We start from the raw sequence: 18,056 nt of genomic DNA on the forward strand, positions 1-18,056 counted from the left end.
AGATTAGACAACACAGATAATCAACCTCACAATGCGTCTGTGAGTTTTCTCTTTCTGCGAGTCGATGTAGCGCAGCCTCTTACCAGCATACATGTGGTAGGTGAGCCGCTCTATGAGCTTGCCCACTGTGCCGGCCTTAATGATGGGGATGCCTGTTTTGCTCTGCACTTTGTCCTCGAACACTATATTCTCCTCAGAGTCCTGCACAGCAAAGCGGTAAACCTCCGGGGAGGGCAGTCTTAGAGGATGTGCCTGTTCCTCGTGCTGCAGCACAGTGTCCAACATGCGATCCAAAGTGGAGCGGTACTGCAGAGTCACCAGCGCTGCCATCCACGCCGCCTTCTCCTCTGCTGTCCGTGCGCAGAAAACTGCACAGTTTTCATCTTTGCCTATCAGTTCAAAGGCGTGCCGCAGCTCCGCCGAGTCCTCGCGGTCCACGATGCGGATCTTCCTCAGGACAAACTTCTCCTTCAGGCGGTACTCCGCCCCGCTGCCCGACCCTGGCAACCGTGAGCTCTGATTGGCCTTGCAGCTGATCATCAGGCCATCAAACAGGAAGTTGTGCCTCTCGTGCTTGGCGCCCGCTCGTAAAAGCGGCCCCTCTAGGATGAACTCGCTGCAGCACTGACCGATGTCTTTCCCCTCCCAGCCGTCGATGCTCTTCTGGATCTCGTTCATGCGTTTGATGGCGAGTTGTTTGCTACGAACCTGCCTGCTGTACAGGCGGTACATGGGCTCACTGTGAGGGAGGAGTGAAGGGTGGAGTCAGAAAACTGAAGCGCTCGGTGCATAAATCAAACATTAAAGATCCATATTTTACTCTTCTTCTGTGTTTTATTTGAAGTGTTTATATCCATCAGAAGATATATTTGTGGTTTTAAGAACTAAAAACCAGCTCAGTGTAGTTTTACATCTCCTCTCTCTGGCTTCTCTCTGGAGCTCTAATAACAACAGGTCAGCCAATCAGAAGAGAGAATCTGAGTCTCTCTTCTGATTGGCTGATTGGCTTTTTGAGTGATTGAATAAAAACTTAGAAGATTTCAGGTAAACACTCAGAGAAACCAGATTCTGCATGGCTGGCCAGTGGGTCCAGGTGGGCGGGGCTGAGAGCAGTGACTGGTTTGTTGTGACATCACAAAGTTACAGAAGTCCTAACTGCTCGTTTTAAAGCTCAGTTTCTGAATACAGGCTGTTTGCATTTCTCTGTGGACTGAGGCTTTGATACTTTCACAATATAAATATAGAACCTAGACCTGCTTTATAATCACAAACACATGGACGTCTGACCTCATACAATATGGGACCTTTAAACCACTGAAGTATCACCATTACATACACTTAGTATGTGCAAAGCAGGGTCTGCACCACTTTAACTGCATTTATGACTGAAGTCTAAACAAAATTTTATCTTGTGTGTTGAATGTGGACTGACTAGATGAAAAGATTATTATATGCATAAATACTGGTAGAGCAGACATACCCAGGTTTACGGCGAGGCTGGTGCTTGGTATAGATGCGCTCCACGCTACACTGAAGGTTAAGCAGCGCCGTGATCGCCTGCTTCAGACATTCTCTGTCGTCTTGGTCTTCACTGCGCTCCTGAAGTTGCTGTAAAGGAAGAAGAGAAAACACACACATCAGATATGCTGCTACTGTGCACCACATAATATGAGCAGGAACAGCTCAGGTGTTCCAGGGTATTGATATTGTGCATGACTGAGCCTTGGTTAATGTTATTAACAACACCTGTGATTAAATGAGTCCAAATGTCTGCTGTGTTAAAGGTCTGTGTGAAAGCTGCACTACAATAACACAGGTGAGATCAGACTACAGGCCTGTTGCATTTTAACGGCAGATGCAGAAACAAAGAGCTTCAGTGTAAACCTGATGTGGCCTAAGCAGAAGTTAAATTCAGTTTATTTTAGAGTTATTTTTAGAAGATATTCAGAGACTTATGATATGGCTGAGAGCTAATCAAGCATCAAATAGGCCACATTGTTTCTTCCTAGAGCAATGTTGGCAGACGCTTTTCTAACCAACATTTCAAATCTGGCACGATGATGCCACAAAACATGTCAGTGCAGTACGTTTATCATTAACCACTAACCAGGGGTGAGATCAGCAAAACAAAAAGGAAGAAAAAAAAAACTGAAGCCACAGAAGAAACCAAATCGTATCTTTGGCTGGAACTGTGCATGTGTCAGGACGTACCTGTAATAGCTCAAAGTAGTGCATACAGTGGTAAACTGGGACCATCATCAGCTGGGGAAGGACATACTGGACTGCTTCTTTGAAGCCTTCTGCAACTGACTGGAGACATAAAAACACATCAGACTAGTTAGTGATGCATCAGCAAGAGGAGATTATGAAACAGATTTAAACCAAGCAGCATGTGATTGAAGAGAGACTCATACTCATTTTGAGAAAAATCCCCCACTCATGCATTTCCTGATTACCAGAAGTTCAAGCTAATGTTCTGATTTGTATAAAAATAAAGGGTGTTTTTCCCCCCTAACCCTGATCCAAGTCTGTCTAAGGCCTGCGTTTTATTCCCCCAGTAGAAGCCATTGTAAAGATGTATTTAGTTACAGTCACGTCCTCAAAGCCAGTGAGTAAAATGTGATCACAACTGACAGATTTAATATGTCCCAGATCGTAAAATAACCACAAAGTACAACAATTCTGAACTGAGAGAACTGAAGATGCAGCAGAAATTCACAAATGGTTGACGGAAGACAGTGGCGAGGACAAGCACCCTCACGATGTGTATGTTTCACTTTATAAACCAGGCTGAATTAGATCAGACGAGAGGCTGCAGGGTGACGAGTGAAGCAGGGAGGGAGGGGCGGCCGGCCGAGTGAGGCTGCAGGGTAACCGGAGAGGGGGCCGTCATAGTATCCATTTAAATCTCCTGTTCCCCTGACAGACGATTCAGAATCAATATGCTAGTACTCAGACTCCACAGCAGCGGCCACAGTGTCTGTGTGGGGAGGGGGGGGGTCTGTGTGCATGGAAAAGAAAGCATCAGCTGCCTGACGCACACTGAGCCGGGGAACAATGACCTAAGTTTAGATCATGTTATTGATATGACCGAGTTAGCTATCTGTTTCTATGTAGGTACAGTATAAATCATTTTTACACTGTGTTGGACAATTGAATCTAAGTTTAAAAAGACAGCGGGAGCTTTTCACTGTGCTCTAATGTCCTGGTTTTAAATCTTCGTGTGGTTTTGATTCTATTCAGGATTTGACATGATTATACGAATGTCCAGCTCTCTGATTATCTCTCTTTACTCCTTAACATCTACACATCAAGTTACTCAAAGGATGAGGAGGAACAAAGTTTAGTTTATTTGCTGCTGAATTTGGCTTCTTCATCTGAGCACCAGTAACAAAACAGTCAGACTGTCAGTACATTTCCCTTCATTCCCTTTATCATCATTATATTATTATTATATTACCATTATATTCTATAGATTACTGAAGTTGACCACACACTTGTACCCATGACAGAGAATCATCAGAAGCACAAATAAAGGTGTTTGAGTTCAGTAGTACCTTGGTTTCTATTGAATCCCTCCAGGATATGATGTTAACATTATGTTTAAATTTACAAAAACCTGGTCCCAACTGGGATACTGGAGCATAAATAAATAAATGCCACCTTTTCCCAGTTTTTAGCCGACATGATTTTTTTATTGAGCACTCAACTTGGAAACACGCTTCTTTCCAATTTTTTGGACTCGTTCATTTTGTTTTCATACAAAGTAGAAAACTGAATATCTGTTGGTTCTGAAGACGCCGCCTTGGACTTGGATTGTGATCACAGGGTTTGCACATTTTAACTGAAAAAAATCTGCTAAACATCAGTCATGAAAATAACCATTAGTTTTAGCTGTTTAGTTTCCCTGTACAATATTGATTTTCTTTATTGGTCATTTATCTTATATTTACAGTTACTGCCATTTTAATCTTTTATCTTTGTCACAGGTGTTTAAAAATTTGTCGGTTGTTTAGGTGAAAAGTTCTTGTAAATTCATATAAACTCTATTTCAAACCACATCAGCATTTCACAGAAACCTCATCGTAATGTAAAGGGCGACTTACACATCTGATCTGAGCAGGTAACTGGGAATGATGATGTTGATATTGGGATTGAATAACACGTAAAAACACAAATATTATTTTTTTCTTAGCATCACGAGTCTCTAACGGAGCATGCATCTTCATCACCATCATCATCATCGCCGTGGTAGCAGCCTAAATATAAACACAGTGCGGTAGGAATAAGGTACAGAATGACTGTGAGAACAACATGTTCCCATTACACAGAGGTACACGGCTGCTTGAACCCATGTCGCAGTCTTTTTCCATCTTAATTCACAGCTTATTTTCAACATGAAATGCGTCTCGAGCTCGAGCCCCCCCCCCCCCCCCCCCCCCCGCCCCCCCACCTCCTCGTCCTCCTCCTCCCCAGGAGAAAAATGGCCTGCAGTGTGGCTGCCTGTTCTATTTTTAAAAGGCGATGTAATTTACCCACAATACCAGACGCTGCAGAGTGCAGGGGCTGAGTGCTCGAGAGACACATCTATCTGACAGAGAGGGAGGGAGGGAGAAAGTCAAGAAGGATGGAGCTGGAAACATGAAGTACATGCAACGAGACAAAAGCTGGAGGCAGAGCAGAGGCAGCGATGATGCCACAGCCAGGGGTTCAATCCCCATCGCGGCAAACGCTCTGATACGTTTGCATTTACAGCAGCAGCTGGTGATTAAAGTGTCCACATCATGGGTCATGTTGTTCGAAGAAGGCGGAGAGACGAGTGGACAAATGTGAAATACAAACTGAGAGATTCTAAAATGAGATTAGCCCACGGTGCAGAAACGGGGCAGCGGCAGTTTGATGAAAGGGGTTGAGGTGTTTGTGTGGTGGGGGTAGTTTAAGAGGGGAGGCTGCTGAACCATTACACCATTTGCCCCTGGGACTGCTGATGATCAAAACACACACTGGTGGCACAGGAGCTGAGCTAAATGAATTTCACAAACCAACATAGTAAATACCACTTTTTTTTTTTTTTTACCAAGTCCAATCAGAAAACATTAACTGAGCCCAAATAGATCCAATCATTTTCTCATTGGTTTTTCTTACATGGTGTTTTATCTTAATCACTCGGTTTTCAAAACCCACCTCTTAAAGCTCACTTGTCCTGTTTAGCTCACTAGTGCTTACTCAGATTTATTTTTTGCAATTACATTTATTTTAATTGATTTTTTACTGTTGTATTTAACTTGCTCTTGTCTTTTACTGTGTGTTATAAGGTGTCCTTGAGTGCATTCACAAGCATAAAATGTATTATTATTTATTAAAGGTCTTTAAACTGTATCACAAAATTTCCATTTTTCCTGAGCACTTTAACAACTTCTTATCAACGTTGACTTAAAAGTTGACATTGAAACAATCAATTTGTAAATAATTAATTAAATTCAGTCTCTGCTTCTAAAATGGGAAAAACATCTTTCCTCTGCTCAAGAAAAATGAAACTATTTCTATTCAATGACGACTGTGCAAAACCCTGAGAAAGATCATGTGAAGATCAGGTTCGCTATGTTTGAGTTTCTAAGACAAAAACATCTAGAGGAGTTTTCTTTTCTATTGTGCGTCTCATGCTGGTAGGAAAAAACAACGCAATAGACTTTTAATGAATACCTTTGTGTTATCAATGCAGTACACAAATAAAGTTTTATTTTTAACTCCTATGCCCTTTCCTCCTCTCCTACAATGAGTATAAGAAAACAAACACTGGGTGTAGGTAATTAGAGGACAGTGCCAGTGGTGTTGATGGAACTGGCAGAGTGAGGGTGAACAGTGAGGCCTCACCCTCAGGTACAGGACTGTGGGGGAGACATATACAGCCGGTCTATTGATTTAAAATCTTCATATCCACTTCATGAAAACGACTTTGGGCGTCAAATTCTTGGAAAGGAGAGAAGAAAATCGCCTCGTACTGTAAATACCGCTGCGAGTTTCTGATGTCGCTTCATGTGAACAGTCGCACTCGTTGGTCTTTGGCCTGAGAAAACACCAGCATCTTCAAAGGCTGCAAAACTGCACCCCGCCGAACATAATTCAATGCTATTCTTGTGAGGAATGTCCAAATAAAACAATGCGGCAGCAGTGAATAAACTGTACACAGGACGCTGAATATGACATGACATGCCCTCAAACGATATAGGGAGGAATTCCACCGGGCACCCAGGTTAACTTCAAAGCTAAACAGGAACAAGAATTCAAACAATGTGTGTCTGGGCTAAACACATAAATGACCTGCGTGTACCTTCATATTAAAAACAAAACACTTTCTTTTTCTTTTCTTTTTTTTTTTATGGCATTTTTCCTTTTTAAGAAAGTTTACGTTTGAGAATGACAGGAAAGAGAGAAGGAGCTGTAACTGCTGCCACTGCACGCCAAATAAATGTCACTAATTTTAACCTAACAGTTAACAACACACCAAGTCACAGAGTTCAATACAAAAATATTATATACTGTTTATAATGAAATAATATCAACCATTTATTTAAAATAAGGTTGATTTCATATGATCATTTAGTCAGGGTTTCTTTTTTACACTTTTAATTTGAAAATTTCACAAATTCCGATCAAACATCTCACCTGGAAGTAGAGGCCAACAGTCGGCCGTGCCATCAGGTTGTTGAAATGCTCGTGGAAATCCCTGCTGAGGATGTCCTGAGACAGGGTCTCGTAGGGGTCGAACGCCTGCTCCTGTACACACAGAGAATAATCCTGATGAGACTCCGTTCATCAGATACCAGCTCACAGGGAACAGGGAATCAGCTAATTTACCTATAATCAACTGAGTAACTGTTGTGCCTTTAACTAATTCTTACTCTTACAAACTCACAGGTTTTATGAAAAATGTTTTCTGTTAATAGATCCTGTAAAGAAAGTTTCATTATTTACATTATAACCTTTATTGTGAATAATTGAGTGATTAATTTTGAACGATGTAAATAAGGAGCTGATTGTGTGGGTTTAGAAGGAAGTCAAAGACAGGACAGGAGCTAAGCTTTGCCATGGGAGGTAACTAGTTTCATATCAGTTCAAAATGACTTTAATACACAAATAATGAGGTAACACACTTTACTTTGGCTTGACAACTCTGTTATTAGTGATTTTCTATCTTTATCTTACATTTTTCAGTAGTACAGTGCGTCTCAGAATTTATTTGTGCAGCCAACTCAAACAGATTTTCCCTCGTAAAAGGTGAAACAAAAGGGATAATAAACATCTGTCTCTTCTTTGTCTTCCTTTAAATGTTTGGAGTTGAAACTGTTGATTGGTTGAAAAGGTTTCAGGAACAATACAGATGGAAAAATGTACTTGTCTAATCAATTGTGACTCTTAACTCATGACAAGTTTTGTTTTTTTAACAATCTGAAATGTATTTCTAGCAGGAGGAAAACACTGAGTAACAAGCAACTGTGTAATTGTTTACATCCCTCTTTAACATTTCTCAGCATTAATAACACTAAAACAAATCATACACTTGGCGATTGAAGCAATTCATATTCAGATTAGTTGGAGATCGGATAAATTTGGCAACAGATGTCTGGGAAGTGGTGACCACGTACCTCAGCTAGATCTTCAAAGCAGCTGCCCACCAGCGGATGAGGACTGCCATCAGCCGTCATCTCCACGGCGTCCTCGATCAGTCCGAGCAGCTTCACTGTCAGCTCGTGGATGTCCAGGATGTTACTGAAAATCACCTCCACATCCTGAAAGAAGACGACAGGAGGTTAAACGGGCAGGTTTGTGACCAGAAGGTTGCTGGTCTGAATCCTTGAAGCAGAGAGGAATTAATTAACCTGGTTACCAACTACAGCTTGGATGAGGAGAAAAAAAAACTATCCATCACCAGCTGACTGTGTTATAGGAGTGCAAATGCTAAATTGGAAATGTGCTCAACCTGCTCAGTGATTAGAGACTTGATGTGTCCAGGATGTGAAAGAATGTGTTTACAAACACACCAGAAACTGGGCAACTGGAAAAAATCCCGTAATGGCATGAAATCAGAGACCAACACTGCAATAAAAGGATGATTTTAAATTGTGTCTACATGCAGCTGGTCGGGGATCAGAGTTATCTCTCTCTTAGAGCATTTGGACTGACAGTGTAGTATGAACACCCTCTGGGTTTAATTATTTTGGATGCAAAAAATGCACAACTATGACTGAAGATCTTCCTTTCATCCAACCACACTGCTGCCACAGAAATACATTTCCTGTCTAAAGTCTTATTCAAGCACATTCATGCTCATAAAAAAAATCCCTTTAGAAACATGGTTCAGCATCTACAAGACCAAAAATGTAGTCACCCGTGTTTCTCCTAATCTGTTACACCAGTAGCGGGAGGGGGCGACAGGAGGCAAAGACACTGCAGGAGGTGAAAGAGACAGGTGCATGCTGGTGCTCTGACAACAACAGGGAGTCAGATATTGTAGTTGTAGTTATAAGTGACACACGGCTCATGGAGGTAATTAAGACACTTGGAAACCCTTTGCGCCAGATTGCTGCAATTTGTGTCAAAATCCATCCTCCCTCAGAGTCGTAACTGAACACAGACATGATGCACAAATCTCTAGATTCAGTGTGACTGACACTCCCCAAGGATTGTGAATAAATAATTTACATTGGAGATAATCATCTTAAGGGATCGTAGAAAAAAAAAAGACACTCCAGAAGTTGCCTGAGAATTGCTGTGTTTTTAGGTTTTTTTTGGCATCACAGTAATCCAGTGGCAGCCATCTGTACATCCATGTGTGGATTGCAAATACAAACTTCTAATAAGTAATTCGGCATGCTTCTACTGGTGCCACTTTTTAAACATTTTGCCTGAGGATGGCTTCACAGTGTGAGACTTTGATAAAAGAAACAAAGTGTAAAATGCTCCCTTTCTCAGTGAGCCTCCTAAAACAGTGGTGAGAATCGGCCCTAAACAACAACAGGGCTCCGTTCGCCTGAGGAAATCATTAGTCAAGCAGATGAGACCCCTGAAAATAGCACAGAGTGATTATTGACTGCTAAAGTCTGAATAGAAATTCAATCCTGTCATTATTTGACCGTAACACTGTCTTGACATCTCAGAGTAATTTCAGATGATGCCGTGTTTCAACAGACATAATTGGGGTTATTTTGGCGAGGGCTGCAGATGTTGTTCCTGTCTCAGCATAATTACATGTTCTGCATTCCACCGAGCCTCACAAAGGTTTATCCTCTTCACCCAAACGATACCACAAATTACCCAACCCAAAATATGCAAAGCCACAGCGACCCATTAAACTCAACTTTCCATTCACTTCTTCTCAAGCCTTAGACCCACTGTTAAACTCCCTACTCATACCCATACTTTTCCCTCTTTTTTAGGGGATTTGAAGCACTTAATTGCCATATTAGATACGGTGTAATTAGTAACTTGTGTCCTTGGTTAGCCCTCCGAGAAAGATATGAATGCCAGTTTACTGTTTACTAGGTCAGAGAGCATGGGTAGTGCCTCAGGAGATGGTACGACATTGCTGGAGCCTTTTTGTCAGGCGTGGACATGCTGGCTGCTCCGAGAGACTTTTTGGACGCAGGATGATTGTTCTGACCGTCGGGTCATCCATCAGAAAAGACAACTGTCTCTAATCACAGCTGATTTGAGAGTAATCTAGCATCGGTTCTCTTCTGCTCCGCGAGGCTGATTACCAGTTAGCCGATTACAGACTTTCAGTTGTAATCTTTAAATGTTCTTATGCTGGATTTGGCTGAAATGGCTTTGTAATTAAGTTTACAGTCAGAGACCTGACTGTTTGTTTATAAGCAGCTTCAGAGCGAGCTGGCCTCAGCTCCTGTGTTCAGCACTAGAGTTGGAGTTTCCACCAGTGTCCGGCAACTTTAGGCTGTTTTGAATGATAGTGGGTTGTTTAACAATGAGTTACTGGTTTCTTTTTAATCCAATTCTAATCAAATAATAACTTTGTGGTGAGGCCATTATTTTAAACTTGTTTAATATGCACCAGCTACAGTTTCTGATGCAGTTCACTCGTCTTACTCTAAGTCATGTGATGCAGTGCTGAGCTGCTGTGAGTATCTATTATGTAAAACCTTGTTGTCAGTCCTTATCGCCTGCATCATGCCTCGTCATAGAGGTGACAAAATGTTTCTGCTGTTTTCCCAGTGAGAGGAGCTGAAAACACATCTTTTTAAAATACATTTTATCGTTGGACAAGTCAAGCTTTCATAAACTCACCTCGCAAACTCTATGTTAGGAACAAAAGCAGTGAGAGTGTAACAGTGGCCTGAAGTCTTTTATTTTCTGAGAGGCAGAGGTGAGCGGCGTCAGAAAAAGTGAAAGTCCAGGAAGCTATGATGCAGTTCGGCAGCTACCAATCGGAATGAAGAAAGCTAAAAAATGTTAACTTTTCTTTCCATAAAACACTTATTAGCTGTCTGTGTCATCTACGTCAGTGCCCACAAACTTCAACAGTGTCTTTGGCCACCAGAGCGAATTATTTCACTAACATCGCTTTCAATCAATCAATCACTTCCTATGGTTGTTGCATAGGAAGTCCTTCCTCTGCCTTCACATTAAAACACATTTATAATGAAACACATTGAGGACCTGATGTGACCTGACACCAACAGCAGCTTTGTAACGTTGTAATGCAACGGAAACAATGTAAATGTTGCAGGTACTTGTTTTGTAAATCTGGCTAAACTCAAATTATCCATGATTAGTCAAACACATAAATAAATAAATAAATAAATAGTCACAGAAGCAGCTACAGGTTTCAGTAGCAGGCGAAACCACTTTTGACAGCTTGTTAATTAACAGTGCAGACCGTCCCCACCTGAGGCGTGAAGATTTTGGGGTTGGACAGGAAGTGATGGCGGAACACTTTGATGATGAGGTCGAGCTCCCGTAGGTACTGCCGCTCCTCTGCGATTTCAAGCCTCACCAGGTCGTCGTACGTGAGCTCCCCGGAGGAGGACGGCTCCTCCGTGCACTGAGACATCAGGCCGATGTCTTCCTCCTGGTCGAACATGTCCATCAACACCTGGAAGCAAACAGCAGAGAATAATTATCAATCAGAGACTCAAACGTGACTCGTGTCGTCCCCTGTGATGTCTGCCAGCGTCAGCCTCTCACCTTGTCCGCACACATGGACACCTTGATGTCCTGTTGGTTGATTTCATAGTGCCGGATGTTGCCGACATAGTTTCCCGCCAGTTTCAGGATGTCAGCTGATATGTATTCAAGCACTGCCACGATGTAGAGGGAAACATGGTAGTCCACTTTGTAGCCCAAAACCTCCTGTTGAAAAAAACCCCCCAAAAAACAGGGTCAAACAGCAGCTAAAAATCAATGTCTGAACCTGCATGAAAGACCAGATCAGTTCAGGCCAATTCAATTAGTCTGAACCAAGCTGTCAAAACACTGCAAGCTAAATTAGATTATAAGTATTTCCCAGCAACTGCAAAAACTTTCTGGTATTCGCATTAGAGCTGATTATGTCTTTAAAGAATGTGAATACTACTGCTGTCCGATGCTGCTACTGGTGGGTCCTCCAGAGGTCTGTACCTTAAGCAGTGGGTGTATCTTGTCCACGGGGAGAAGTAAGGGGTTTCTCCTCTTGCGTTTCTCGATGGCTGACTGAGCATCAGCAATCGCCCACTTATCTATCGGGTGGGGAAAGGTTTTCTGGACGCGTTCCTGGTAAGAGGAGGCAGGGAAATTTATTCTCCTCTTAACACTTAATAAATTTGGGATCATTAGTTGGCTGCATTGCACAAAAGAAAGCAGTTAGTTATGTGGAATGCTGTTACAGTAAGACATGTTTCCTAACTGGAACGTTTTAGCACAGACACAAGAACTGACAGTCAGCGCCTGTTAAAGTGAGACCATATAACCTTTTATGAACAAAGGCCACAAGTTACAACTGTGGGATAAATAAGGGTAGATGCTAATAGTGTAACAGTAAGTAAGTAACATGCATTGACCTGAGAAAAGCTGCTTTCATTGCTTACGAATTAAAACTTTCATTTTCAGCCTTGTTTTCTCAAGCTGCTGACAGTGGAGCTGAATCTCAACTCTCATACAGCACCTGTGCATTTTCTCAGTTTCTTGCTATTTATATAATATTTATATTCAAATGTGGTGCAGAGCAGAGAGACCAGGATAAGAGAGAAGAGGCCTCACCTCTACATCCTGCACAGAGCGAGGCTGGGCCACGCACAGCATGTTGAGCAGCTGCAGGATCAGCTCCTCGATGTGCTGCAGGGCGTCCTCCTTCGCCGTGAGGTTCGGGTGGACCTGCTTCTGTACCTGAACGTTACGGACAAACACAAAGAGAGAAGCAAAACTGGTTCAAAGGGAGTTCAGTAACTTTAAGACTTACACGTGTTTTGTAAAGCATTCACACGATGTCAACTGAAACTGTGCGATATGTGAAACTGATCCTAGCACCTGGTATGATGCACCTCCGTCAGGCTCAGGTCATGTTTATTGTCTTCAAAACAACAAGTCCAGACAAGGACTGATTGAACACAAACACCTTTTGTTGGTGTTAGAGGGTCATCTTAGTGTTTTTTTTTTTTTTGGTTTCAGTCTGTTAACTTCAAATCACGTATAATTTTCAGTCATTTTCTATGTTAGACCAGTCATTTTACAACAGTGCTACTCTCACTTCAAGAGACAGGAAACTGAACATTTCGTCATTTCTTTGTCAATTTTACATTATTATCACTTGTTAATACATTTAATACAGAAGAGAGCGTTGAATTAGCACATCTTTCTTGCTGTTTTCAAGGACGCTCAGAGATTTGAGAGTCAAAGAGTCAAACATCAACCCTTTAAGAAAATGATAAAAATACATTTTCCAATCTTGTGTCCCTGATCATTTTCTCTTGTGATATAGGAAATCATGTGATATCAAAAATCATTTCTGGTTGTTTTTATATTATAATGCTTCTCTTTTCTCTGCCTGTAAAACATTAAGTCTTCTTCTGATGACTTATCCTTGACATGACTCGTGGTTTGTTGTCACTTGCAGAGTGATATCATAGCAGGAGGTGTGTGTTTGGATTTCAGCTGGCAAAACCCTTGTTTATATTTCCAAAGAATGTGGCCGAGGTTTACTTTATTCACTTCTTCCCCTTCCTCCTCCTCCTGATCTAACGTCACAGGTGAGGGTGGTGTGGGTGGAAGTCAGCAGTCCTCCTTATGGTGCTATATTCACCAAACTACCTACTGTCTGTATTTCATAAGGAAGCACATCACATTTCACAAAATCAAATCTATCAAATTGACAGCCAACTCCAGAAATCTCTTGGATGTCAGTGCGTCCTTGAATGCACCACCAAGGCAGAGTTTTCAAAACTGTCCTGTCTAACACTGAAAATAAAATAAAACAAATAAAATAATGTGAAACCAAATAAATATCCACTATGAAAGATGACATCTCTCAAGAAAGTTTCAAGGCTGGAAATTCATTTTACTACACTAAAATCAAACGGACAAAAAGGGAAGAAAATCTAAAAACACATCGAACATGTGGAATGTTTTGTCTACAGTAACATAAAGTTTATAATGGTTTTCATTTTTGCAGCAACAGTGAACATCCACCTGCAAAATCCTGTAAAATCACTTTTTTTTTTTTAAACCTGAAATTACAAAGAGGCTGCAACAAACAATAAACCTGTCAAACTGTCTCCAAAAAAAAAAAAAAAACACTACACATGCATTTAAAGCTCTCCTCTGCTGGTTTATTAAGTCGTGCATGTTTCCTCAGCAGTGGGACTCCTGAGGGTGAAACCAGCCTGACAGCAGAGAAGGTGTGGCTTCATCAGGTCTGCAAGTGGAAAGAGAAGAACACCCCCAACCACCCTCCAGCCTCCAGCCTCCCAAAAGTTGTCGTCATTCGGGCCGTGCCCTCTTGCAGGAATGCTGTCAGTTGAGATACTATTATAGCACCCAAAGCAGACTTAGAGGGGGAGAGAAAGAAAAAAAAAGGAGAGGTGGATCGAAAAGAGAGCTTCGCATTTACTCTCCACTTACAAAAGCATGGCCTGTTCACATGCTAGTGATGGAATTACCCTGGCATATAGTAAAGAGGGGCATTATGATGACAAAACATTGCCCCCGGATTAAGGAATGTGAGAGGAGAGTTAAAAGGTCAACGCAGACCAGGCTTCATGCATTCTTGTGCTCTGACTTAACAGAGATGCAGCGACAGGCAGGATGTCCCCTCCATCTCAAGTTTGAGTTCATCTGTTTGAGATAAAACTGTGAATCAAAGAAAACAGAGGAAGCAGAGAAGTCGAGGGATCATAAAAAAAAAAATCTCTTTCCTGGATCTGTTTTGGATTCACGTTCTGACACATTAACAACATTCAGATGCTTCTTAAAACAAGAGGAGCTGGAAAATGTGAAGCCACAACTTGGCCTCATTTATGCTTCTGTACGTCATTTCTGTTTTGATGCACACTCACAAGACCGAGCAGTTATAAATATGCCGCAAGTTTGAACTGTACTTGGAAAAAATATGTATCAAAGCAGAAGCAGGTTGTGAGATATATCCTCTTGACCGCAAATAGGCACTTGACCAAATTCCACAGGACACCAGGAGCTGTGAGTCACCACACTGAAACTACGGGGGTTTCCCCTGACTCCATTCACAGAATAGTTGGCCCGTTTCTGAGAGGCCCACATCCAACAAGTGTCGTCTATCTCCAACAATGTCAGGATGGGAGACAGAGCAACAAAAATACACAAAATTGAATGTCATTTGAATAAAGACATAATAGAAAGAGAATTCCAATACAATACCAGTAACTCTTGCTTCACTGCTAAAAAGGCACCACAATGAGCTGCTGTTGTAGCTGCTGGGTCCTTTGGTTGTACCACAACACAAAAAAAATCCTGCCTAAAAATCTGTAGTCTCTGAAGCACTGAAACAATTTGTCAATTAACCAAAAGTTTAACTGCAATAAATTTGACAATCAATCAATTGGTGGTTAAATCGTGTATTTGAGTGAAAATGAACAAATTCAGTGATTCCAAATGTGAACTTCTGAGATATAAAACTAAATATCTTTGCATTTTTTTATTAATTTGCAACAGTTTTGGTAATCAACTAATTAAAGTATAACTAAATTAAAGTAATTAAAAACTCCATAAGTTAAATGACACCAGCTTCTGAAATGTGAGTATTTTGTAGTTTCCTTAGTCTCCAATAATAGCAAAATTTATATAAATGAATATATCTTAGTGATATGGATTAATCTCTTACAACTTTGATAATATCTTAATAATAATTTTGTCATTCACTTTCTCAAATGTGAATATTTTGAGTTTTCTTAATTGTAAACTGAATATATTTGTGATTTGGATTCATCTTTTAACAATTTAACAATTTCAACAACAGTGATAATCAGTAAATCGTTTGAGACTTTTTTTTTAAATTTTTTTTTATAAAAATGCAAATGCAGAAGAAATCAGTAGTTCCACCTTGTTTTCTTGTCCCATATGATAAAATAATTATGGGTTTCGGATTGTTGGTCTGACACAACAAGACATTTAAAGACATCATTTTAGACTAGGAAGCTATTTTATAGATCAAAAAATTAATCTATTAATTGAGAAAATCATTATATAGTTATCATATTATAATATCCAATCATAAAAATAATCATTGGCTGTTTTGAAGTGAATAAGTTGGTGAAATATTTTATATTCAGGAATCATTTTGACTGAGTCTTTAAGTTGAGCTGCTCTCCGTGAACCCGTCAGGTGAACTTGAGCAGAGCAGGGTCACGTGCAGGTACGACTGCAGCCCGGAGTATTTACAGTACCACTGCAACCTGATCCTAATGGGTGATGAATGTAACATGTCTGATATAGTCTGCAGCAGACACTTAAGTTAACGCAAAGCAAAGTGAAAGCAACCGAGCGGAAAAACTGCAGGGGAACTCCTGAATGTAAAACATTCCTCAGTTCAAAATGAAGACCAGAGGCACTGGCTTTCATGTGGTGGGAAATCACTTTTACAAATGAAAACATCCTCTGTCATTACTCTGCACCAGCTGTTAAAAGCTCAAGACAACAGATTCAACAACCAGTGATGTGAATGTCAAAGTTATCACCCATTATGTCTGGAAATAGCAATATCTGAAATCAATCGTCAATCAATCAACCTGTCAAGCAACAAAAAAATTAAAGACAACAACTTTTGTAATCCATTAATTGTTTACCTTTTTTTTTTATATATAAATGTAAAATTGTAATGGATTACAAACAATTAATGGATTACAAAATAACTATTATTTTAATTAAAAAAAAAAAAAAAAGTCAAATATTTACTGAATCCAAGTTTGAAAATCAGAGGTTTTGCTGCTATTTTGTTCAACATCACTGTCTTTGTTTATCAAAACTGTTGCTGATAAAGTTTATGTCGATCAACTGACAGAGTAATCAACTAATGGTTTCAACTCTTATTATAATATAGTTAAATCACAATATCAATACATATCATCACATTTAAATTTCCTGGGGAATAAAATGAAAAATATTTTGGTTTATTTTGACTGACAGAAAAGTAATCACCAGCTATTTTGATCATGAAAGAAATTTTTTTGGTCATTTTTCAAGGTAATTTGCCAAATAACTATGAGGATTTGCTGCTTTTCTCTTTTTTGTATAACAAATATTATCACATAAACTGAGCCACATATTTCATTTCTTTAATTTCTTTCTGATATTTTACAGAAAAAAACATCCAAACTATTAGTCAAGAAAAGAATATGCAGATTAGTGAACAATGAAAATAATTATTTGCAGCCCTAAACTGGAAAACAAAATCTCTCAGAGTAGACAAATTTACATAAAGTGCCTCATGGTATTTATTGTCATTGGCCATGAATTGTAGAATCTTTAGGTTTTTAGGCAGTTGAGACAAAAGGAAACGATTTCAAGATGTCGTCTTGGAATACTGGAGCACGTGACATTTCATAGATCAAAGCAATTGATTGATTAATCAAAAAATATTCTTGGAGACAATTGGATAATGAAAACAACGTTAATTTCCTGCTCAAACACTGGACATTAAAGAATCTCAGTCAGATGTGAGCCTTCATGCACATCCTCCTGTTCATGTTAAGGTGTTCAGTTTCACGGGTCAGCTCCATTAAGAAGGGAAAGGCTAGCATACAGGAAGTCCCAGCGCTCGCTCACTCTCACTTTTCCCTAGGCTCCGCCCCTCCTCCCCCCCCTCCCCAGTTCCCCAGTTTCCCCCGCCTCGTTCTCTACCGACACAGAGCGAAGCCCCCCGGGGAGAGAAGATCATAGCAGCAGACTGAGAGGTATTGATGTGCGAGTATGAGGAGCAGCAGGCTCGTACCACACACACACACACACACACACCAACACACACCGACTGGACGAGAGCCAGAACCATGTAAAACCAGGATTCACAGACAGGAAAAAAAAAACTACAACGGAAAAATTTTTTGCTTTTATCCACAGCACCTTGCAGCAACATCAGAGTATTTATGTCAAGCAAAAACACAAACAGCCGACCACACACACACAAACTTCTATGATCCATGAATGAACTGAAAGCCGCTGCCAGTAAAATTACACACAGCTTTCCTGCCCCAGCAACAGAACATCATTAAACTAACCCATCTGCTGACTGATGAAAACAGTTTGAGAACAATTTCGATTAGAACTGCAATTAGTTGATTAATTGATTGACAGAAAATGATAAGCAAGTATTTTGATTACTGGCAGATCAATACACTTTCAAGCAAAAATACCCGTTATTGGTGGTTCCAGCTTCTCAAATATGACTTTTTGATGTTTTTCTCTGTAGCCCTAATTTTGATATTATTTAACTGTTGCTTATTAATTTAATTATTAACTATTTAGTCTGTAAGATGTCAGGAAATAGTAAAGACCTCACCTTCCACAATTCCTCAGTGGATGGTGAGGTCTTCAACAGTTCA

General features: G+C 40.4%; 1 protein-coding gene across 1 annotated transcript in view; it reads right to left on the bottom strand.

Annotated features, from left to right (window-relative positions):
• sos2 (son of sevenless homolog 2 (Drosophila)) overlaps window positions 1-18,056 on the bottom strand; it is a 37,506-nt gene that overhangs the window by 10,510 nt on the left and 8,940 nt on the right. The window contains exons 2-10 of the mRNA XM_071497730.1: window positions 12,253-12,378; window positions 11,635-11,766; window positions 11,203-11,367; window positions 10,904-11,110; window positions 7,647-7,790; window positions 6,667-6,777; window positions 2,212-2,310; window positions 1,481-1,608; window positions 84-739 (exon numbers count right to left, since the gene is read on the bottom strand). Of these exons, the coding sequence (XP_071353831.1) occupies window positions 84-739; window positions 1,481-1,608; window positions 2,212-2,310; window positions 6,667-6,777; window positions 7,647-7,790; window positions 10,904-11,110; window positions 11,203-11,367; window positions 11,635-11,766; window positions 12,253-12,378 (1,768 nt within the window). The remainder of the gene's footprint in view (window positions 1-83; window positions 740-1,480; window positions 1,609-2,211; window positions 2,311-6,666; window positions 6,778-7,646; window positions 7,791-10,903; window positions 11,111-11,202; window positions 11,368-11,634; window positions 11,767-12,252; window positions 12,379-18,056) is intronic.

The sequence above is a fragment of the Trachinotus anak genome, unplaced genomic scaffold, assembly GCF_046630095.1.
Source record: "Trachinotus anak isolate AG129_WGS33_773 ecotype Australia unplaced genomic scaffold, CSIRO_AGI_Tana_v1 ptg000015l, whole genome shotgun sequence".
NCBI classification, from domain to species: Eukaryota; Metazoa; Chordata; class Actinopteri; order Carangiformes; family Carangidae; genus Trachinotus; species Trachinotus anak.